Source organism: Macaca mulatta, chromosome 4 (assembly GCF_049350105.2).
Source record: "Macaca mulatta isolate MMU2019108-1 chromosome 4, T2T-MMU8v2.0, whole genome shotgun sequence".
Taxonomy (NCBI): Eukaryota; Metazoa; Chordata; class Mammalia; order Primates; family Cercopithecidae; genus Macaca; species Macaca mulatta.
In genome coordinates, this window is record NC_133409.1 from 42,289,603 (window position 1) to 42,315,001 (window position 25,399).

Here is a 25,399-nt window from a genome sequence, read left to right on the forward strand (position 1 = left end):
TTGGGCTGTCCATGGGACCTGGCGCCACGAAGCAGGGGACGGAGCCCGTCGGGGAGGCTGGGGAGGCTCGCGCCGTGCTGGAGCCCACTGCAGGGGGGTAGCTCAGACATGGCGGGCTGCGGGGTCCCGAGCCCTGCCCCGAGGGGAGGCAGCTAAACCTGGCGAGAATTTGAGTGCGCACTGGGGGGCCGGCACTGCTGGGGGACCCGCTGCAACCTCCAGCAGCTGCTGGCCTGAGTGCTAAGCCCCTCACTGCCCTGGGCCAGTGGCGCTGGCAGGCCGCTCGGTGTGCGGGGCCTGCCTAGCCAGTGCCCGTGCCTGCCTGAACTTGCACTGGCCCGCGAGCGCCACGTGCAGCCCGGGTTCCCGCTCGCACCTCTCCCTCCACACCTCCGGGCAAGCAGAGGGAGGCAGCTCCGGCCTCAGCCAGCCCAGTGAGGGGCTCCCACGGTGCCATGGCGGGCTGAAGGGCCCCTCAAGCGCCACCAGAGTGCACGCCAAGGCCGAGGAGGCGCTGAGACTGAGGGCTGCTAGCACATTGTCACCTCTCACAGGTAGCAGATTTCAGAGAGAACAGATTGCAAATGTTTCTTATCAGACTTAAGTTTAATACTGGTCAGCTTTTCCTGAATTCCAAAAGGGAGGAGGGTGTAATGAGTTATGTACAACTCTCCCATCCCATCATGGCCTTAACTAGTTTTTCAGGTTAACTTTACAATGTGCTTGGTCAAGAGGGAGCGTCCATTCAGATGGTTTGAGGCGGGGAGGGCTTACAATTTTATTTTACATAGTAAAGGTTAATTATCTCAGTACAATTAGGTCATCTTCATTTTTCTTTTAAAAATTTTGTCTTCCTTTATCTCCCTGAATACACACACACAGTATACTATTGTCTTATTGCAAGACCCATTCTCAAATACTATTTTCTTTTAGAGAGACTCTTGCTGTTATTTAGGTTCACAAAATGGTGTCAGAAGTGAAATAAAAGGGGCCTCACCTCAGATGAATCAGTGGCCCCTCGAATTGAGTGAAGTACCTACTGACCCCTTTGGTCCTCACCTCTTTTTATACCAGGAAAGGGACTGGCACATCTCTGGTTATGTAGCAAAAATCTCCCATAGCCCAAAGGCTGGGGTCTGACATCCAGTCTGACTATATACCTGTGTTGTTCAGTTCCATGAGTTTTCCTTAAAAAGGCTGTCTGCAAAGCCAATCTGTGAGTGCTCTCTACTATTCACCTTTTATTGCTATCTGCTCAATATTTAATTTTGGAGATACATTGTGCGTGTTATAGTATTTTATAATTAGCTCTAGTAAGGATACTCTGGGAACATGCTAGTCAGAACACATCTCTGCTACTCTTTCCTCTCAATTAAATATCTGACACTTATCTCCTGAGCAGAGGAGCTACTGGAGCAAAGAGAGCTCGCGGTACGTGATTAAGCCTTAAAGCCCTGTAACAGTGCCAGTGGAGAGACCAGTTATTATTTGTAGGGCGGTGGAAGGTAGAGTAAGTATTGCATCTCATAAATGAAGCTAACTAACGACGATACAAACAAAGCTGGCACTTATTATCTAAGTCATCTACTTATATTCTTATCAGGCATAAGAAGTTGTACCTTAAATCGAACCCAGGCAGTAATCTGAAGACAATTTTTCTTGGCATGAATAATGGTTCAGTAACATGAATTTCTGGTAACCAGAAATAATGTAGGGGAAAAAAATTAAGTTTAGACACAAAACTGTGTTGGAAAGATGATGCTCTTACCAGTTAACACAAACGGAAGCAATGCCTCTTAAGAGCCAAAAGTGAGAGAGAATGTAATCCAACTCTCTCATGAGGCTAAGCGATTTGCCCACAGCCACCAGGTTTGGTCAATCATTCTTGGAAAATAGCCTATACCAATTCATCAAAGTTTGAGGACAAGGGAATAAAAAACAAAATATAATATTGGCAACGAGAAGGCAGGATTACTCTTATTTATAGACGTTTGTATACTGGGAAAACCAATCAACTAAAAACCATGGAGGAAAAGAAGTTTAGATGTTGGCTAGATACAAAAACAATTTGTAACAATAGTTTTTGTGTGTTTACATACAGCCAGCCATTCAGGAGCCACAATGCAAGATGACATTCCCATAAGCAACACAATACATAAAATATCAAGGAATAAACTTAGTAAGAAATGCTCTACACCTGTATGAAGTAAACCTCTAATGAGGGATGTAAGACTTGAAGACAGAAATAGTCTCTATTCTTGCAGAACATTCAACCCTTGAAAATATTAGTTATTTCTAAACATTTTATAAAGTCAACACAATGCCAACATAAATCCCAAAGGAGTTTAAAATTTGGGGGAAAACTTGGCCAAAACATTTAGGTTATAGTTCACCTGAAAAATAATTATTGCTGGCCGGGTGCGATGGCTCATGTCTGTAATCCCAGCACTTTGGGAGGCTGAGGCATGCAGATCATGAGGTCAGGAGATCGAGACCATCCTGGCTAACACAGTGAAACCCCGTCTCTACTAAAAATACAATAAATAAATAAATGATTATTGCTAAGAAATATGAGCAATGAACATTGGCTGAAAGTATTCAGGAAAGCCTCAAAAGTCAAAACAGCCTGTAATTGCAGCACTTTGGGAGGTTGAGGTAGGCAGATTGCTTGAGCACAGGCATTTGAAGCCAGCCTGAGCAACATGGCAAAACCCTGTCTCTACAAAAAAATACAGAACATTAGCCAGGTATGGTCATGGGCACCTGTAGTACTAGCTACTTGGGTGGCTGAGGCAGGAGTATTGCTTGAGCACAGGAGGTTGAGGCTGCAGTGAGCCATGTTTGTGCCACTGCACTCCAGTCTGGGTGACAAAGCTAGACTCTCTCAAAAAAACCCCCAAAACACACAAACAAAAACCACATAAAATATACCCCAGTATCAGGTGTATTAAAATAGTGTGATACATAGACGGGAAAAGACTGAACAACAAAACTGTTCCAGGAGTGCTGAGAATTTGGCATGTGATAAATGTGACATTTGAAATCAGCATAGAAAAGTTACATAATTTAATAAACAGTATTTGGGATAACTAATTTGTTAGGGGAAATATATGAGTTGTGTCCTCAAAAAGATGTGTTGAGGTCCTAACCTCTGGTACCTATGAATGTGATCTCAACTGGAAACAGTGTCTTTACAGATGTAATCAAGTTAAGAGGAGGTCATACTGGATTAGAGTGGGACTAATCAATCCAATTGACTGGTGTCCTTATAAAGATCTGGACACAGAGACATACAGGGAAGAATGCCAAGTGACAAGAGGCAGAAATTGGAATAATGCAGCTATAAGTCAGGGAGTATCAAGGATTGACAATCACTAGAAACTAGGAAGGGTCCCTCCTCCCCTAGAGCTTTCAGATAGAATCTGGCCCTATTGAAACCTTGATTTCAGACCTCTAGTCTCCGAACTGTGAGATAACAAATTTCTGTTGTTTTAAGCCACCCAAGTTTGTGGTAATATATTACGGCAGCCATAGGAAACGAAAACAAAATAATAAAGCTGGATCTCTATCTCTGTCCTCATATGAAAAAAAAAAAAATCTAGATGGATAAAAGAATTAAATGTAAAACAATCACCACCAAAGACCAGAAGAAAACATGAGTGAAAACTTGCATCAAAGGGGAAGGGCTTTTTAAAAACACAAGGAAATAAATTTGACTTTATAAACATCTTAAACATCTGTGTGGTAAGTCAAAAGGCAAGAAATTATAAAATAAATCTGTAACTCAGGGCAGATAAAGGGTAGGAAGAAAGATATAAACAGCCCATAAAAAAACGGACAAAGAACAAGATGAGTTGGCATGAAAATATAAATAAGATATAAAAACATGCTCAAATTTACTAAAGAAATGCAAATGCATTTAATGCATAAAGTGTTTTACCGAGATTAAAGACTTATTTCAGTCAATTAGCTAGGGTGTAAAAACAGGTACTTCATTCACATTTGATGGGAGTACACATTGGTATAATTATTTTGGAGGGCAGTAAATATTACCTCTTCCTTGGCTATTTCAATTATTTTCATATTTTTGCTTTTCCCATTCTAATGTATGCATTGTTTATATAAAGTCTTTTTTTTTTTTTGGTAATTTTCCCAGAAAAGAGATCAAAGTCCGTTGAAGGATATTTACTTTCGTGGAATGTGATATGTACGGGGATATCAGTTTGAAAAGCAATTTACAAGACATTACCCCAAAATAAGTGACTGTATCAGTTTCACTGCAAACCACACCACTACTTTTTTCACTAATAGTATCTCATTTGTAATTTGCATTTTTAAGTGAAGAGAAATATCTTTCCAGAAACCAAAGAAATATGATTTGCTACTCATGTAAATGGTATTTCCATTTTTTTGGTGGATTAATTCACAGACTTATATTAATTTCTGAATATTTCTATCCTCTTAGTAATTCCAATAAATCCTTGTGTAACATATATATTAACTCTTGGCTTGCCTCTCACTGGGGATTCTTTCCACACCATGTAATTCTCAAGGTTCCTTCATCCATTTCCATGGCTCTGCCCACCACCTTTATGCTAGACTCTTCAATTCACGTGCTCTACAGCGAAGTCTTTTCTTCTCAAACCACTTAGAACAGTGTAATGCACACTGGGTGTTAAACACTGAAATATAGACCTATAAGGACCATCTAAAAATATTAATTTTAGGGTTGTTTTAAATATTAAATATGAACGATTAGCAAATAATTCTATAGCATTAATGCATGGAAATAAGCAGTGGATATAAAAATATTCTGCTTAACTATGAAAGACTGCCGAAGTGCTTAAATAAATGAATATAAAAACGAGTTTTAAAACTCTTTATTTAAAAATCTCTAACTGTAATGTTTCATAAAAAATATATACATGTTTCTATTTACATATTCCATTAATTCTATTAGTTTGAATTAGATTTTAAGTCCAATTTTGAAAAGCTTGCAGAATTTCTTCTGAAATTAACCACTTAAAATTACTGTATGCATAAAACTTACAAAAACATATGCTATATCAAGGCAGAGAAAAGAAAAAAAGTGAAGTGGCTACAAAGGTCCCTGGGGCATCACCTGCTCACCTAGGAATAAGGAGTACTGGATACTGTTCCTTGTTACTGCTAACCTATCTGGATGTAAAGGGTCATAAATTACTTTTTTTTGTTTAAAAAAAAAAACAGTCTTTGTAGTTTTCAGGCCAAAATTGAAAATGCCACACATCCTCTTTACACTTTTATCTAAACTAAGTCACTCCCTTTGGTTGATACCAGCTAAGATACAATTTCTGAGATCATAATCTTTTCATGAAATTAAAGCAGAAAACTGTCCAGGAAAATGAGACTTCAGAGTTGGTGCATCTTAGCTGATCTCATGAAAATTCTTTGGAACCTTCTGTTGGTCTGTAACCAATCAAGGACTCTTTACGGCCATCATCCACAAGTAGATCCACCAGCACATGCGGTTTATCATAACCAAAGGAGGTGGGGGCTTTTATTACTGTTATGAGCTCTTGTCCTTCTGTTTTTATTTCACCTTTATTATTTGGGGGAAATTCTGAATCAGATGAGTTATGTGATTCCAGACAGCTGGAATCAGTATCAAAACCATTTCTGGAGTGATCACTATCAGAACAATTTCTGGAGTGATAGGAGTTTAAAGCGACGCTGCAGGGTTCAGACTGGTTACTACTTAAAGGTGAAGAACTCTCTCTCTCTATTGGAGTCAGATGGCTGCCCGGGGCCATGTCAGGAATGTTTTCTTCAGTAGTCACCACTTCTGTTATACTAGAAAGTTCTTCTGTATGCTCTACTTTTCCTGGATTGTCTTCGGTATGCATGCCTGGAACTGTTGCTGGAGACAACGGTTCTTCACAGACCACCTCCTTTTCTAAGGAACATGGCTGGTATGATGTGATGAGTGATACATATTTTGATTCAGGTTTTGTCTCTAAAGTAGCACTTCTTACCACAGAGATCTATGGGGAGAAAAATTGATTAAAGATAAAATATTGTTAAGCTTAAGTGCCTACCCTCAAAAAAACAAATGTCTAAAGTAATGGACCACCAAATGGCACATTTAGGATAACGGGTGAATCAGATGGCTGCCTTTTCTTTTTAATGAAAGGTACCATAGTAAGATTAAAAACAAAGTTTTAGCATTTTTAAAAAGCCATCAGATATCTTTTTTTATTATTATTATACTGTAAGTTCTAGGGTACATGTGCACAAGGATATCTTACTAATATACGTTGCTTTTTGAAACGTTACTGTGATGGTTAATAGTGAGTGTCAACTTGATTGGACTGAAGGATACAAAGTATTGATCCTGGGTGTGTCTGTGAGGGTGTTGCCAAAGGAGATTAACATTTGAGTCAGTGGGCTGGGAAAAGCAGACCCTCTGTTAATCCGAGTGGGCGCAATCTAATCAGTTGCCAGCATGGTTAGAATATAAGCAGGCAGAAAAATGTGAAAAGAGAGATTGGTTTAGCCTCCCAGCCCACATTTTTCTCCCGTGTTGGATGCTTCCTGCCCTTGAACATTGGACTCTGAGTTCTTCAGGTTTGGAGCTTGGACTGGCTCTCCTTGCTTCTCAGCCTGCAGACGGCCTATTGTGGGACCTTTGATCGTGTGAGTTAATACTAAATAAACTCCCCTTTATATATATATCTCGATACTTATATATATATTCCATTAATTCTGTCCCTCTAGAGAATCCAGATACAATTATCTTCCACATGTATGCATATTATGTCTGCAAAGTGAGCACATCTACTTAATATTCTCATTACTTGCCTTCATCATTGTAATTTTTAGTGGCTCATATTATTTCTTTATACTGATAAATAATTTCTCTAATAGATGTGGAAATGTTTCCAATTTTTACTAGCTATACAACATGTTAAATATCCCGCACATCTTTTTATTTATGAAATTATTTCCTTATAATACATTTTTTAAGAGTGGAGTGACTATATTGAAGAAATGGCATGTTTATGGCACTATTACACCGAATACCCACTGTGTGCTTTTCTTCTTACCAGGGCTAGATTACTTTTAACCAGCATTTACCCATTATCCTACTACTACTGGATATCCCGGTTTCTTTTTCCTTCTTTAGTGTAAAATGGCATACTGCAAGATTGCTTTGTGCTTAATTACTAGTAAAAAATAAAATATTACAATTCATTTGTGAGTTGACTACTAATTGAGAGTTCTTATCTACTGTACTTAAAGGTAGTTTTTTTAATAGCAAATTTTAATGTGCCCTTTGAGCATCACAGATATTATTCCTGTCATATTTGATTCAAATAGATACTATTCTGTTACCTTTAAATGTTCTTTTCATCAAAGGCTTTGAAATGTTGGACACTGAAATCGTCAAACTCCTATGTTAGTCTCATTTTTGGCCAACTTTCCTTTTATACTCCAACAATAATGAAGTGTTTCCATATTAGCAGATCTTTCAAAGTCATGCTTTCTTGGCTCTGCACCTCGGCACATTCTGTCCCCTAGTGCCTAAACTCCTGTGTGTCTCTCAAGACTGCTCAGGCATTGCCTCTGGAAAAGCCATGACTAACCCCATCCCAAAGCTGGACAAAGTCCTCACAGGCTCAGGTATAAACCTTTGAACCTATCACACTGTATATATCCAATGTATACTTATCTTTTCTTTCCACTAGACTTTAAGATCTTTAACAGAATTGTCTGTGTTTCTGCCCTGAGAATTAAAACAAAACAAAACAAAACAAAACAAAACGTGCTGCATAGCAAAAGACACAGTATGTCATTTTGGATGTGTGGTAGACTGACTGATGGCAGGTGACATGCTGTTGAATATCATTCCACTTTAAAAACATAATTTAAGAAACTATCAAAAATGGTTCAAGTTAACCTTTTAGTGTGTACAAAAAAAATTAAATACATTACCAAGGACTTGGGTAATATTATGCTTTTTTCCTTCAATGGATTAATCTTCTTAATATAAAAACAGATCAATACCAGGCTAAGTACTAGAAAGAGTAGTAAAGCAGCAACAACTGGAATCCAAAGAGAACCTTAAAAAAGGCAGAAATTGCAAATTACAATTAAGATGGAATACTGCTATTGTCTATCAAAAAGTCTTAGTGCCATTCTTGAATAGATTTACACATTAGTGAATATGGCCAGAGTTTTAAAGAACACTGAAGGAAGCAGAAGTTAGGAACTCTGAGTAAAAAATTAGGTATCTGTCTTGGATAGCAATATGATTCCTCCCAGCTCTGCAATTCTAGAACTTTCTGGGACTATTCTGCTATGACATAATATAGTTAAAATAGCTTTTCCACAATAATTTCCTTACAGCCCTACATACAGTATGTTTCCAGGGTTATGCACTTCTTTCAGTTAAAAATGCAAAAGAAGAATTTAAAAAATATCTCTCCTTAGAAATAAATTCTGGCAGCTGGGCACGGTGGCTCATGCCTGTAATCCCAGCACTTTGGGAGGCTGAGGCAGGCGGATCATGAGATCATGAGATCAAGAGATTGAGACCATCCTGGCCAACATGGTGAAACCCCATCTCTACTAAAAATACAAAAATTAGCTGGGTGTGGTGGCGTGCGCCTGTACTCCCAGCTATGCGGGAGGCTGAGGCAGGAGAATCACTTGAACCCAGGAGGTGGAGGTAACAGTGAGCTGAGATTGTGCCACTGGACTCCAGCCTGGTGACAGAGCGAGACTCCATTTCAAGAAAAACAAAAACAAAAACAAAACAAAAAAAAAAAAGAAAGAAAGAAAGAAATTCTGGCAGTGTTTATAGCTCTTAAAATGATTTAGCCCCCACTCCTCAGAATTTTCTGTTACATTTATTTATTTCATGACTGCAAATACTTATAAAGCTTCACAGATGTACATGCACACAGGAATGTTGCACAGGAATAAAGTCCCCTTAATTACAAACCAGACATAAATAATATAAAATAGGAAAGATCTGTGTCCAAGCACAGACATCTAGAATCACCATTGTGTATTTTGCTCTAATGCTGCTTTTTATTTCTGCAGCACAGTCTTCAGTATTTTTTTTTTTCATAGTTCTCTCTTCCAATTAACAGCACTGTAACATACTGTGGCAATGTCTGGCTTCCTTTAGGGCATTTTGTTACCTAGAATTTTCTAACTATGGAAGTTACTAGTTAATGAATGCTTCTATTACGCTTATCACAGGATGTGAAAAAAGTTAAATCATTACAAAAGTAAAAAATAACTACAAAACCACTCCCTTTAGTGTTGTTAGAAGTCCCATGGGCTGAGCAAGTGCTGGCTGCAAGGCATTGAGGCAAGCAGGCAGGGGCTGCTGCTCAGGAGCCACAGCGATGCTACCGTGTGGCCATATTATCAGTGCAGTTTATAATTCAGGCTAAAAACAAATCTGGGGCATTTGCAGTATTTCAAATTTTGAGCATTAAGAAGGGTTTTATTTTTCAAATAGCATAATGAAAATTAGCATAAATGTACTGCACTGCTTTAAGTCACCTATTTGAAACCTTCATATAATGGCTGGAAGTTATTATTATTGAATTTTAGGTGTTTGTTCTGACTCTTCAGCCTATATTTCCATTCTTCGAAAATATACTTTTATCATAAAATTTTAGTAAATTTTTAAACCTATGAAATATATTCTAAAAAAATCCTAAGAAAAAATGTATATATATCTATATATATACACACATATACATGTGTGTATATATATACACCCATACACACAAAGATAATCATCAAAGCATGAGTTGTCATAGTGAAAACTCCTATACTCTTAAAAGTCCAAAAACAATAAAACATTAAATACATAATTTATATAGTGAAATATTCTACAGACATTAATGAAGTATCTGAAATAAAATGGAAAAATATTTATAATATATGCTTAAAGCAATAAACAAAATCATATATACTATACAATATGATCATGTCTATGTAGAAAAACTAAAGAAAATATCAAACTGTGAGTAATGGGGTACTTTTGCATGGTAAAACTACAGATCATTTTATTTTCTTCTGGCTTTTCATATTTTATAAATTATCTATAATGAACACTTACATTTCATAACTACAAAGAAAAGCCCAAACTTCTTTAAGATACCTGACACCTGAGAGTAACAGTTCTAAAGTTCAAGTTCTAACATATATATCTCTACCTCCCAACCCCCCATATTAAAAGATGAAATAAAATTAATTATTGTAAAATGCCATAAAAATGATCCATTATTTATTATTTAAACCCATCTATAAAGCTTTCTGGATATTAACCACAAGTCTTTGTCCAGTCCACATCATACAGTTGTAATCAATGAGCGTTCCTGCTCTTCAGTCTTTAAATTACAATCCCCATAGAGAACATTTTAGTGGATTCATAACATCTTGCTATGGTGAAGTAACAAACTGACTTATAATTCATAATCCTGAAATGCAAACATTTGTGCAGTTTTATGTACTTATTATATTTTTTTTCTTTCCTGGGTCAAGGGGCCATCACATGGCTTTCCAAATTGGTTGTTCTGTATCTTTTAATGTGTGAGAAACTGCTTTATTTTTAATTTTGAACTTTTCTAAGGAATGGAACTAATGGAACTGAATATTGTTAAAACAGATCTTTTGAAACTGCAAATGAGTTTGCTTTCCTCACATGATCCTGTTTTAGTTACTGCTCCCTCTATATTTAGAAAAAAAATGGCAAGAATTTACCTTTTATGCTGCTATTGAAAATGGTAATACAAACTTCTTTTGACTTTTCAGTTGTAACACCCCATACATGTAAGACTCCTTCTGCTGAAACACAGTACTGAGAATTCAGTGAGGACACTGGAATCACTAACTGGCACTGAATCTCGTCACAATCATCTTCCTTCTGCGTCAGTATTTTATACTGGATCTAGATGGAAAAAGAAAACAGCGAAAATGCACAGCTTCTTTTAATCTGCATTAAAAAAAAAATCACCATACTAGTCCTGGTCAAACAACTGAAGAAAACATATGTGACTGATTTGAACCTGTCTAAAAATAGCTTTGATATCAATAAGTCAATTTGTTACTTCAACATAGCACGATACTATGCATCTGTTATATTCCTTATAAAGACAGTTAATTTAAAAACTCAAATTGCAGGAATGTTTATTGTTAGTTGTTAAACTAACAAATGTTCATTTGTCCTACTCATTTGTCCAGAAACTTAGCTGGTGAGAAACAGAAGTATTAATATTACTTTACATCACTGCCAATGAGGAAGAAAATCCTCATTTTACCAGTGGAACAATGGAGGTGTACTGGGAAAAATCCTAGATTAGAGCTGTTCTGCTAAGTGAAGCAAATAAAAACGTAAATGTATTCATGTAGTCAGTGTTAGTGACTAACTCCGTATCATTTTTGCTTTAATAGCATTCACATATTTTTTTCTTATCAAAATCTATGATCTGTGAGTCTTGCTTGAATATTTATAAGCATTGTATTTTCATTACATTACAGAAAGAAACAACTTTTGCTAGCTACACAAGAATTTCCATTATGAAAAATGTGAAATAGAAACACATACCTCACTTCCGTTCATTCTCACATACACATTGTACACCTTAATGTAACAGGTAGTTTCTGGATCATAATCGACTTCCTGCTCTTCTCCATTTACAAAAACTGAAGGGTGAAATACGTCAATGATGATTTGCTTCTCCTCCTTTCTGATATCCAGTTTAGGTGGTCCAATTTTTCCTGGGGAAGGAGGAGGAGAAAGTATAATAAGTACTTGGAACTTCATGGTACTTTCATAAAATTACCAGAATCTGTCAATCAGCCTATTCTTTTTTTGTTCTGGTTGTTCTAAAGCAGGACCACATTTAAACCACTCCACAAATATCTAGAAGATAGTCTCAGTGTCCTTTATAAACAAATGTTTCATAAATCTTAGGAAATAAGTACTCTTATCTAATCTAAATGCCTCTTTAGCAGTTTAATTTCATTTCTAGTTATAAACAAAAATAGTTATAAACTTTGGTTTAAAAAAGACTTCACATAATATAAACTCTATTAAGTAATTTTTCCTTTATCTTTGCTTCTGTGGATTAAGAAGCCTGGTTTCTAAGAAACGCTTCAGAAATGGCATTAGTTACCTTCCCTCACCAAAACTTTTTACTGTGAAAGATGAGAACTTACTCCATAAATGTTTATTAGGTCTTTGATGTTTGAGACTTTGTTGGTGAACCATTTATCTAGTCTTCACATATTACTGTGTACCACTGTGTGCCAGGCAGGTCTGTTTTTAACGCATTACTGTATCCTCAGGGCCCGGTATACTTTCCGGCACATAGTAGGCCCTTGATAAATCTATATGGAAAAAAATCTAACATGCAGATGGTGTGGTAATCAGATGACAAAAGTGTGGACTCTGGGGAAGAAAAGTATTTAAAGGGCAAGGAGAGGAACAGCCTGTAGAAGAGACCAAAGAGGCACAATCTGAAAGGCAGGAGCAGAGCAAGGAAGTGAGGCTAGAAGGAAAGGGACCCAGGGGCTAGAAGACCAGGGAGGAGTCAAGTGACTAAAGGTGTCTTTCACCCAGGAGTGAGGGTCTGAGAGCTAAGGCAGGATGTCATAGTTCGAAAACAGGAACTGGCACTAAAGATTCAGGAGTTTGAGGTGACAGCAAACATCAGGTACACTATGGGAGTGGGATGCTGGAAGAGTGAAGACCTGAAAATCACCGTGGCTGAAGAGAATAGGGAACTCTGCAAATTTTAAATGTATTAAGGTGGTATTCAAGCTCCCCGGGCATTAAGAATAAGAGTTAGCTGCCAAAGTCCTTAGTGAATATAACTTACAAATGAATGACAAAAGATGGGAAGGGCAAGGGTGGTGCAGGGGACCGCTGGGCAGCACAGACCCATAATTGTATGAAGTGGAAATGTCATAGCATAGAAGCAGCAAAGTGATGGCCACCTGTTAGCCCTATTTTGTGGGGCTTGAAAGAAGGGGAGGAGGATACAGGTTGAGTATCCCTTATCCGAAATGCTTGAGACCAGTAATGTTTTCGGTTTCTGAGTTTTTGTTTTCTGGATTCTGGAATATTTGCATTATACTTACCAGGTGAACATTCCAAATCTGAACATCCAAAATGCTCCAATGAGTATTTCCTTTGAGTGCCATGCTGGTGCTCAAAAAATTTCAGATTTTGGAGCATTCTGGTTTCCAGACTTGGGATGCTCAACCTGTACTCTCTAAATACCTCCAAGTGCTTCTTAAGCACTGTGATAATTTTCAGCAACTGCTAATAAAAGCAAATATATAGAAGACATGTATATTTTCCAATTTAAAATTTACATGTGTACACATTCTACTCACCATCTCGGCACACAGCAAATTCTTTTGACTTTGCATAGGCAGATTCTTTTTGTCCAACCCTGGCTTTAACTCTGACCCAAAGAGAATTTGATGGATCACCAACGTGATCAGAAATATTACAATAATGATGAGAAATACTGATGCAGGCATCAATCCATTCTGCATTCTTAACACTAAAAAGAATTAAGAAATGTGAAGATAACTTTTACTGTTATTAAATAAACTCAAACCATTTCTGTCTGTGCTTTGCTTTTTATTCACAGCACAAAGCAGTAGAAAGAGCAGAGTAAGAATAGGATGGAGACGCTAAAGAAAGTAGGAAGCCCTTACTCTTTAGTTAGAAGAACTACAAACTCCGTTACAGTAAAGAGGCTCAATTCAAAATGTAAGACGTATGCAAGCCACATTCCACATTCAATTTTTTAAAAATCTGCTTTTTTAAACAACTCTAAATTCCATTAATATACATGTTAATTATAGGACTAAGCACATTACAAAAACTAACAGTTGTCAAAAAAGTTTTTTGAAATTTATATTGTTCTACTAAAAACTACATACACTATAGGAAGACAACATACTAACTACGAGACGGAGTCTCGCTCTGTCGCCCAGGCTGGAGTGCAGTGGTGTGATCTCGGCTCCCTGCAAGCTCCGCCTCCCGGGTTTACGCCATTCTCCTGCCTCAGCCTCTCGAGTAGCTGGGACTACAGGCGCCCGCCACCATGCCCGGCTAATTTTTTGTATTTTTCAGTAGAGACGGGGTTTCACTGTAACTATTAGCTTTATTTGTCATGCTAATCTCAGTTTAGTGATACTTCTCTACTTCAATACTGATAAGGAAGAGGAAATAAGAGGCAAGAATATCTGGCAAAGAATTTACATCTTTAGCACTTTTGGACATCTACAAGCAGTTCAGGATGTTTTGCCACGTGGGAAGGATGATGAAAGCAGAACACAGTTGCGGAATTTGCAAGGACCTAAACAAAAATGGATAAATCAAAGAGTGACACTCACCCATAGTTCTTTACCTCTACGGTAAAAACAGGGTCCTGTGGCATGTTCTGGTACTCCCAATATACGATGGTGTTCATGTTATAGGACTCAATTGTAACATTAGTTGGTATAGGCACTGTAAGAGAATAAAAAAGTAAAATGGACAGTTGTAAGAAACTAACATTAATATTGGAAAACCTTATTGTAAGATGCCACATTAGTCAGATACGTATATTTGAAGAAAAGCAGAATTCACCAGGATACCAAAATTATTTAAATTAAGAGTAGATATCCAGAAGTTAATTTTATTGAAAAATCTATAAAGAATTCTGATTCATTTTAAATTATGGAAACATTGCAATATAAAGGAAACACAAATACATCATGAAGCAATAAATTCTCATAATATGATAGAAGTTTTATAATCAAATGCACTGACTACTGTAATAATCATCCTCATTTCATCACTAGACTTTTCAATATTTGATACTGCAGATTGTATTCAACATTGATATGGTTTGGCTGTGTCCCCATCCAAATCTGAACTTGAACTGTATCTCTCGGAATTCCCATATGTTGTGGGAGGGACCCAGGGGGAGGTAATTGAATCACAGGGGCTGGTCTTTCCCATGCTAGTCTCTTGATAGTGAATAAGTCTCAAGAGATCTGATGGGTTTATCAGGGGTTTCTGCTTTTGCTTCTTCCTCATTTTTCTCTTGCTGCCACCATGTAAGAAGTGCCTTTCGCCCTTGCCATGATTCTGAGGCCCCCCAGCCATGTGGAACTGTAAGTCCAGTTAAACATCTTTTTCTTCCCAGCCTTGGGTATGTCTTTATCAGCAGCATGAAAACAAACTAATACAAATGTCTACAGAGGAACTGGCTACACTAAGGATGGCCTCTAAAATACCACCAACCTCTCAACTCTACACATAATACTATTATGCCTTCAACACTTTTTCTGTAGTACAGGAATAGATACCTAAAGATTGAATAATGGAGCCACACCTTCATTTCATAAACATTCTGCTCTCTGGGGTGTGCAGGGCTTTTTACAAAACATACCCAACATTTCTTCTTGCCTTCACTCTTTTAAACCTTTCAGAAAACATCTGTTGATAAGACTTGAAAGAGTCATGCAAGAGGACAGACAGAAGTCATTTTAACATCTAATCAGACACTACCAAAATCTAGTCATTAAAAATAGTCACAGGCCAGGTGCGGTGGCCCACACCTATAATCCCAGCAGTTTGGGAGTCTGAGGTGGGAGGATCTGTTGAGCTCAGGAGTTGGAGACCCCATCTCCACAAACAATTAAAAAATAAGCCAGGTAAAGAGGCCTGTGCCTGTAGTTTCAGCTACTTGGGAGGCTGAGGAAGACTGCTTGAGCCCAGGGGGTCAAGGTTGCAGTGAGCTGTGACTGTGCCACTGCATTCAGTTCTCTTAAAAAAGACCAAAAAAAAAAAAAAAAAAGGTAGTCATTTTTCCCCACTGTTCAGTGTAAAAGGTTGTTATCCAACACCCCTTGGAAAACTGAACACATACACTTCTCCTTTCTCCCTTCACTTCTTTATAAACATGAATGTATACAGTTAGCGATGTGACCCCAAATTTATGGTTATTCAATCTCACCTAGCTGGAACATTCTTTTAAACATGATTTACTTATATAATTAAAACAAATAAATGAATGGCAATGTGGACAGGAACAGTGGCTTCCAAACATAACTTATAATCATCCTCAAAAATTGAGAGAGGGACAGAAGTTTCTATTTTTTCAAAGTGCCTTGGATGATAATGATTATTTATATCAAGCAGACTGCTTAAATAAGAAAAATACTCCCTGGGTCAAACATTAATAAACTTGGGTTCTTTCTTGGCCACACTGCTAAATACTTCAGATTTCCTGATCTTTCAAGTGAGGTGTTACTTTCATATCCCTAAGATATTTGCTTACTGATGAAGGGAAAATCTATATTTTCCCCGAAACAAAAATTCTAATATTCAAGACCAAACTGGTATATTGCCTTAATTTACAGTTATTTAACATACATATTATATTTTCAAAGCAGAACATGGATCAAGAGTTATTTAGGTAAATAATTGGCACTAATGAACCATTAAATGCTATCATCATTATTATTTTCTTTTTCTGATTATTTTTTCCTTTATTGCAGTGGTTCTCTGTGGGAAGTGATTTTGTTGCCCAGGAGACAGGCAATCAATGTCGGTAGACATTTTTGGCTCTCACAACCTGGAGAAGAAATGCGGGGGGTAGGTACTGCTGGCATCTAGAGGGCAGAGACCAAGTGTGCTGCTAAATATCCTAAAATGCACTGAACAGCCTCCACAACAAAAAATAATATAGCCCAAAATGCCAGTAGTGCCAAGGTTGAGAAACCCTGCTTTATGTTTACAATTTAAGTGTTCTTCTTTAAAAAAAAAAATTATGAGGAAAAACTAACTTAAAAACAGAATGCTTTACAGTAAACCAGTATATTTCATGGCTCCCCTCAAACAAATGAATAGATTTGGTTACTGCCAAAATATCTAACTTCTATATTATTTACCAAAATGGTGTAATAATTTGGGCCAAAAGGTTGAGATGATAAAGCTGGGAGGGTCTGAAGATTCAAATACTTCATACTACTAACTTGACCTTTTTGTGGCCAGTGACCAGACACCTAGTTTTTCTCCTTCTGCTTCCAGAAGTGCTGCTGAAGGCTGTTGGTACCTGCCATCTCTGGTTCTCTAAGCAACTTCCTTGTAGGTGATTCCAACAGCACTGCTCTCGCCAGAGTAGCCTTGGCTCTTTGTTTTTTGTAGAGTTCCCATGGCTATTCATAGCAGGGTATACTGAGGCTTCCTTAAGAGCATCTTTTTTCTATCACATGCTTGCATCTCAACCTCCTGAAACAACTCAAATACTTCATAATCCATATTTTAGGTAGTAATAAGTCACTCCTCTTCACCTGGGTTCAATCAACATTAATATCAAATAATAATCACACATATAAACACACTTTTTCAACCAGAAAAGAGAGGTACTTGATGCTAAGAAAACTCATACTAAATCTGAGCCTTCCTTCAGAGGCCATTTCTTCATTTTGGCATTTTTTGCCTCTTGAGAGGCTGAGAATTTTCAGACCAGGTGGTCCTGGTTTCTTTTTAACAGTTCTTCCCATGATTGAGCAGGCTCACCTGTTACCATAAGACCCAAGAAAAAAACCAGGTGGCACTTTCAGCACTTTGCTTAGAAACCTCCTGAGCTAGATCACACAACTCCTCAGACATTCTCTACTTTTGGTGTCACTGAAAGCTACAGTGTCACTCAGCTTTCTGCCACTACATAGCAAGGATCGCCATTCCTCTGGTTTCCAAGACTGGAAATCCTTCCCTTCCTTTTAAGCCCCATGCCTCCACTTTTTTTTTTTTTTTTTTTGAGATGGAGTCTCACTCTGTTGTCCAGGTTGGAGTGCAATCTCTGCTCACTACAACCTCTACCTTCTGGGTTCAAGTGATTCTCCTGCCTCAGCCTCCTGAGTAGCTGAGATTACAGGTGTGCACCACCACACCCGGCTAATTTTTGTATTTTTAGTAGAGATGGGGTTTCACCATGTTGGTCAGGCTGGTCTCAAACTCCTGACCTGGTGAACTGCCCACCTGGGACTCCCAAAGTGCTGATATTACAGGTGTGAGTCACTGGGCCCCGCCTAAGGCCTTCTTTTTAATTATTCCCAATAGGAATGGCTTTATAACGGTATCTACTCAACCTGAAATTCCTGTATGTGTCAATCTGCATACCAGAATATCAAAAAAAGTGCATTTGTACTTAGGAAGGGGCTATTGAATCACACAATGGAAAACTACAAACAGGAGGAGGCTTGTGCAGCATTAGATTAGTTTTTAATGGGAACCAAAGTATGTTTCCTATAATTTAAGTAAAAGCCTGATATGGTTAGACTAGGACAAGGACTTAAATCATAGCTTTCAAAGCAAGACAGACAGGTGGTAGGAAGAAAAGATTTTAATGATTTATAGAAAAAGAAATTACTACTAGGTTAAAAGAAAAACGTACACCCAAAAGATGTAACCTGTGGTTTTTAATGCTACCAGAGGAGAAACTACGTGGTTATGAGACATCTGCCTTTGTTTTGCCAAATATTACTTTTTGTCAAATATTATTTGCCAAAATAAGATGACAGACATAAGCAGTTTTCTTAAGCTTCAGAATTTTGTAATGTGAGGTTTAAATTGTTATATATTCAGATTAAATTAATTAAGGCTTACAATAAACTTCTAATATATTTATACTATGTAAATAAAAATATATGCAGAAATAGCAAAAGAGTATTATTATCTCTGGGGCTTAAGAAAAGATCTTACCAGAGTGATTTCATGAAATAAGATCATCTTACAGATTTTCTCATCTCTTGAAAATGCCAAGATAGATAGTTTTGTGTAGCTCATGTTGCTTTTGGAAACGGGCTCAGAATTATTTAATGTATTACATCTGCATACTATCCGGAGTAAACTTTAGGTATTTTAAGATCTAATTCCCAGAACTCCTGTACAACTCACAGCTAAGAATTTAAGAAAACCAAACACAGGAGAGAAGAATTTGTTTTTCCTAACACTTTAATTACAATGCAGAAAAAAAGGAGGGCCCTGGTTAAAGCCAACTGTTTCCTCAGACAGCTGATAAGCCAGAAGAGACAGGATATGAAAAAAGAGAGACAAAATAAAGGAGCAGTGAAGATCAGCAGGTGATATAGAGCAGTGCTACCGATAGGACAATAAGAATGTCACAAAGGACCAAAACACAGCAGTCGTGATAGCTCTGCAATAAATGTTGGTGAATGTAGGGTGGATGGCAAACTCCAGATACCTGCAGTATAGTCTGAGGACACTGGCCATTTCCTCCGCATACATGGGTGACAGGAACCAGGGCTGCTACCTGTGCTCCGTCCTGTAACCACCAAAAGCATCTGTGTCTCTTCAAAACACGACAGCCCGAGGAGTTCATCACCCATCTTAACACACTAGTGTCAAAAGACTGTATAAAAGTTATGTACACCTATGGTGGAACGGGGCTATGGACTCTACAGAAATCATCCGACAACCTGCTCACCAACCTCTTTCATGGAAGAGCACACTGAGAAGCATAAGGAAGTGAGGATGAAGTAAACTGTTGTTCTGGATTTTAAGTCATCTGACGCTACAACTCAAAAACAAATGTTTCAAATTAAAGCATCTGGATCTTTTCTGAAAGAACAACCCTCAGAAAAGATCTAACACCTTCTCCATGTTAAAGATACAGGGACAGGAATGGGGACTGTCACAAAGGTTTCATCTGCATGGCAAACAGAACCAGCATAAGAAATCCACACCGAATAAATGAAAAGTACCAAATCAAGGCCTTTGTATTTTTGTCAGAATATATTTGATTACAATCTACCTCCTGAATGGCTTCCGGTGCTGATAAAATGACTATTTTTCTGAATGCTTTCCAACTTTCACCTTAGCAAGGAGCCGCATCCCCCAGGTTTAAGCTGAGTAGGACATTTTGGGAATTCTTGCATGTGATGTTTCAGGTGTTCACTGAAATCTTCTAATTGAAATTTTTCTTTTTAAAGAGCCAGGCATAACACATAGTGGCCTGCAGTGAACTTGTAAGTAACTAACCTCCCCTATGTTTTTCCCTCACACCACCACCAAGTTGGGGCTTATCCAATAAATATCTGCTCAGCCACTTTTCTGACTTGAAATCCAGGACTTTATTCTTACTCCTATTTATCCAATTTAATCTAGTTGGGTTTGGCCTAGCATTAGTTATGACTGGACCAGACCCATCTAGTCCCTGAGAGAAGTCATTTCTCAATACTACTTGTCTTTTGGACTAACTCATTCTGAATTGAGAAATAGTTTAAGAAATGAAAAAACAATGCAGGCTTTTCCAGTCTACTAAAAAAAAAAAACTATTTTTGTCTGCTGGAAGAGATGGAAGAATGAGTTAGATGCTGAGCCTATTTTAAGTTTCTCATACTGATCTGGTCAAGTTTGTCTTTTTAAAAGCCAACGCAATTTCTCACATAAGACTAAGGGAATTTAATGTTTAAAGATATAGTTGTTAAAATAATAATGCACATTATTGAATAATCCCTAAAATATTAAGTATTTACTACAAGACACAAAATGTGCTCACCTTTTTAATGCATTACCTCAGATATTCATCACATCCATCCTGTGAGGGAGACAATGTTATCATACATATTTTACCAACGAGAAAACAAAGCCTTAGAGAAGTTACGTAACGACTTGACAATATGCAAAGTTTTGTTGGTTTTAATTAAGAAAAATGCTTCCAACATCTTTGTGATCGTTTAATAAAATAAGGGGTAAATAACCTCCATATTTAAACTGGAATTGGAGAAGACTATTTTCTGGTGACTTCACAAGCATCTGTTTCAAGTAATGTTTCCTGATTTTATTACATTATCACAATTATGGCCACTGCAAAAGTCGAACAATGTATTAAAATGAATAATTTCTTAAAAATGCCCGAGACTTAAACAGATACCTAGTATTCTGATTACTATGCATTAGGATAATCTAAAATAAAGATACCCCTTTAGTAAGAAAATTACAAGTAAATTCCTTTGTTAGGAATTCACTTCATTCTGGTTCAAACCTCATTCTGATTCTTTGTTCACTCAAAATTGAACCATTAATTACTCATCTAGTTTGTAAAACAACTGCACTATTGGTATGCTGCCAAATTTTGTAAGACAGCTGTTTAAAACTATTACTTTTCTTTAGGTTTTCATACACACACACACACACACACACAGATGAGACAGAGTCTTGCTCTGTTGCCCAAGCTGGAGTGCAGTGGTGCAATCATGGCTCACCGCAGCCTCGACCTCCTGGGCTCAAGTGATCCTCCTACCTCAGCCTCCCCAGTAGCTAGGACTACAGGCACATGCCACCACACAGGGTTAATTTTTGTATTTTTTTGTATAGATGGGGTTTTGTCATGTTGCCCAGGCTGGTCTTGAATTTCGGGGCTCAAGTGATCCTTCTGCCAATGTGCTGGGATTACAGGCATGAGGCACTGCTCCCAGCCTAGGTTTTCTTTTATATAGAACCAAAATGTGGTCCTTTCAAAGTCTGTATGAATCATGAATCAGAATAAAGTGAAAAAGAAAATTTAATACCCTATTCAATAAATATAATTAAAATGTATTATCCTGTGTATTTTGAATCTCGGAAATAACTATAGAATCCAAAGAAATAGTGAAAAATTTAAACAGTACTCAAGGCTTTATCCTAAAGTCAGATAATTAGTAGGAAGCATAGCTGATAAACTGTGCAAGGTCAGTGAAGAGCCTTGAGGTTGGTGTAAAGTCCAGCCTAGCTCTTCAGCTATTACTCAGAATGGGACACCCATCTGGATGAAGAAAGCCAGTGGCACACCCTGATTCACTTAAAAATATATATACTACTTTTATGTGTAAAAGTGTATGAAGAGTGAAATACTACTGATTAAGTGGCACATACCGATTTCATTTTCACTTAAGAAGTATTAATGAAAAGCCCATGAATGTAACACAATACATTCCTAAACACTTGGATTTCCTGGAGACTGACTATATCACTATATTCTCTTGTCTGCTTCCCTGTTCTTACCAGGCCCTCTCATCTAAGATGAACTTTTATAGAGTCAAGCCCAGCAACAGTAAGAATAAGGCTGGGAAGCTAAGCAAGAGCCAGAGCATTGTGGGTTTCTTCCTACTTTGGAGATTTTGTGTTTTAAATTAACTTTAAAAGAACAGGGAACACAACAAAATCTAGAAAAAATGCACTGAAAAATCTAGAGAAATGTGTTAGAAATGCACTTTAAAAGGAGGGCTCACTAAAACTAATGAAAAGCAGGGCCGGGGTGCCTGTCTCTGCTAGAAGAGTCAGGAAAGGCTTCACAAAGGTGACCCCAGTTTTAGAACCAGAGGTACAGAGACAAATTCTAAAGTTTCTGCAGAATATGGAAGGCTGAAGTTGATCTTCCCACGGGAGGCAGACAGAAAATCCTCCTCCCAGGGCAGGCTACAAGGACGTGCAATTGTGCACTCATAAGGGTTACATGCTTAGGAGCGCTCCGTACTCAGAAGGAAGGGCCTGGCACTTGCTTTTATGCTATGCCTGAGCTAGCATTATCCTCTTTCTCTGCTGCCATCCAGTCAGAGGGCTACTAACTCTTCCTTCTAAATGTTCTTCTAACTGTCCTCTTCTCCACTTAAAACTACTTCTCATTGACTCCAACTTAAGCAGCAGCCTCCTAATGGGCCTTGTGTTTACCCTCAAACTACTTTGTAAGATGACTGGTCTTTCTAAATGGCATGTCTGATTCTGCATTAAATCATTTCCCTTTGTAATTGATAATCCAATGATGTCAGCATTAGTAAATAATGACTGACTTCAGCAAGGCATAGTGGGTGTATTATTTTGTTGGCTCAACACCTGTACTTCTTTCAGGCACGCCATTCCGCTTCTTCTGGTAACCCAACCTCACCCTTTACGAGAATGTCCTTCCCATGCAAGCTGGCACCTGAACCTAGCTGGGCAAATCAGAGCCTTTCCCTGGGATTTTGTTAGGATGGCGGAGGCTGCAAGATGTCAAAACCCAGAAGCTGTCAGAATCCATGATTCCTGCCAAGTGTGGAAAGCTGTCAATGCCAACAGTCAGAAATAAGAAATGGAGAGTCCTAGCAGTTTGGGTTCCTGGTTCTAGCTTCTTGAGACCCACCTGGCATCTCTAATTTTCTGTTTAACTCTGGTTTTTCTGAGACAATAAATTCCTCTTTTTGCTTAAGTTAATAAAGCTGGGTTTCTTGCTGGTACACAATATGGCAATTCATTATTTGGTTCGTACTTCTCCACCTAACCTATCTCCCCTTGTAAGCTCTCACACACAGTTTATAATAAAACGCTTAATATTCCACGAATTCAACATGCCATCACACCTCTGCACCTCAGTCTCTGCACCTCTGGTTCCAACACTGGGGTCACCTTTGTTAAGTCTTTGCTGACTTCCCTAAGAGAGACAAGCACCCCAGCTTGCTTTCCTTTAGTCTGTGCCTAAGTGCAAGCTCTTCCGGCAAAGTACTGCAACTGCCCTTGTGGATGACTGACTTGAGCCCGGCAGAGCAGTTAAGAACTTGGACTCTGGAGCCAAACTAAGCAGCTCCCCACTGAGTGGCTATGACTTCTCTGCCAGTTGGGCAGGCCTCTCCGCAACTCAATTTCTCATTCATAGAGAGATAAATAACGCCTACTCTAGAAGATTGTTGTGAACACAGAACCAAAACGTGGACCTTTCAAAGTCCGTATGAATCATAAATCATAATATAATAAAAAAGAAAACTGAATTGAAAAGGTTTACTGATTTCTCTGGAGCTCGTAATCACAATTACTCTGCACTCAGAAAAGCCATCCTCAACATTTGTTTCCTAGGAAATGTCAATAAGCAGGTGGAAATAAAATGCTCTGAAGAACAAACCCAGACGAAGAGACCTATTGCCAAATCTGCAAGTGAGTGCCGGCAATCCACCACTTCCAGACTGAGAGTGGCCACTTCTCAGCTGCCACTCACTCCTCAGCTGGCGACAGAATGCATACTCTCCTACTCTAAGCACTTTGAGTCTCCCCCGTAAGAAGTATTTAAGCCACGAACTGAGACCACGATGTCACATGCTGATCAGGACATTCACAGTCATGCGTCACTTAACGATGGAGATCTGTTCTGAGAAATGGAGAAATGTCCCCTTAGGCAATTTCTTCGGGCAGTAGCGCACTGACACAACCCCAGATGACACAGCCTACTGCTCTAGGGCATGAACCTGTACAGCCTGTCACTGCACCGAACACTGCAGGCAACCGTAGCACACTAGTGAGTATCTGCGTATCTAACCATAAAAAAAGTACAGTAAGAAAACGATATTATAATTTTATGAAACCACGCTGGTCCACATTGACCGGCAACGTCCTTCTGCAGCGCACAATCATATTTAAAAGTGGATTACAAGAGTCAGAAAAACAAGCGGCGTGATTTGTTGTGGCGGCAACCAGGGAACTGACGAGTGCAAACCACTGGGCCCCAGTGTCGCGACCCAACCTCGCCTCCCCGTCGCCCGCTCAGGGCCCGACGCAGGGGTCCCGAGAAAGGGCGACCGCGGAGAAGCAGGGCGGGGCTTCTCGGCTGGGGCGGATCCCGCCCTCCCTCTCGTCCCCACCCGGCCGCAGCCCTGCCGCGAGCGACGGTACCTGAGGACGGCCCCAGATCCGCGGTGCCCATCTCAGCCCTGCTCACACTCTGCATGACAAGGGGCAGAAGAAAGAGGAGAGCCATGCTGCTACCGACGGACGCCGGCCCCAACCCACAGCTACGGCGGACCGGGCCCGGCGCGGCCCTACAGCCTCCGCCTTGCGTCACTTCCGTCACCGAGGTCTGTGTCGGCTGCGGCAGGAGGCTGGACCAGGGCGTGGGCGGAGCCAAGTCTGGGAAGCCGCAGGAGGCGGACTCAGGAGGCGGACTCAGGCGCCACACCCCGCCGTGAGCAGGGCGCCCTGCGGTCGGGACCTGGGTTTCTCGGTGTGGGAGGAACTTGAGTGCAAAGGTTAAGGTCTTTCAGCCTGGCACCTCATTCTGCAATTCTTCTTCCAGTTTTTTTCAGTATCCTGGGGTTGCGAAAGTTTGCATTAGGCCACAGCCGAGCCACAATCCTTGTTTTACTAACTCTTAGACTTCACCTGGGTGTCTTGGAGCCTGACATTTTTAGAAAAGAAAGAGACTTCAAAAGCCATTTCCAGTCCCTGCTTTTTCATTTGGGGAACCTAAGACTTAGCTAGTGAAGTGGTTTGTGCAGGTTCCTACAGCCCAAATCAAATCGGCTTGGCCAAGAACTACTTTGTTCTTGGAGAAAAAAACTATTTGCATTACCTTCT

At 39.0% G+C, this 25,399-nt stretch overlaps 1 protein-coding gene across 3 annotated transcripts; it reads right to left on the reverse strand.

Moving 5' to 3' along the window:
* Positions 1-4,865: 4,865 nt before the first annotated feature.
* On the reverse strand, positions 4,866-24,897 carry IFNGR1 (interferon gamma receptor 1). Of its 3 annotated transcripts, XM_077998269.1 has the most exons (9): positions 24,719-24,897; positions 20,604-20,642; positions 19,287-19,367; positions 14,422-14,536; positions 13,408-13,580; positions 11,612-11,784; positions 10,768-10,954; positions 7,975-8,102; positions 4,866-6,023 (listed from the first exon to the last, which is right to left on the reverse strand). In XM_077998269.1, exons 3-9 carry the CDS (start codon positions 19,324-19,326, stop codon positions 5,418-5,420), a joined length of 1,422 nt encoding a protein of 473 aa, XP_077854395.1. In that variant the 5' UTR covers positions 19,327-19,367; positions 20,604-20,642; positions 24,719-24,897; the 3' UTR covers positions 4,866-5,417.
* Between the last annotated feature and the right edge of the window lie 502 nt (positions 24,898-25,399).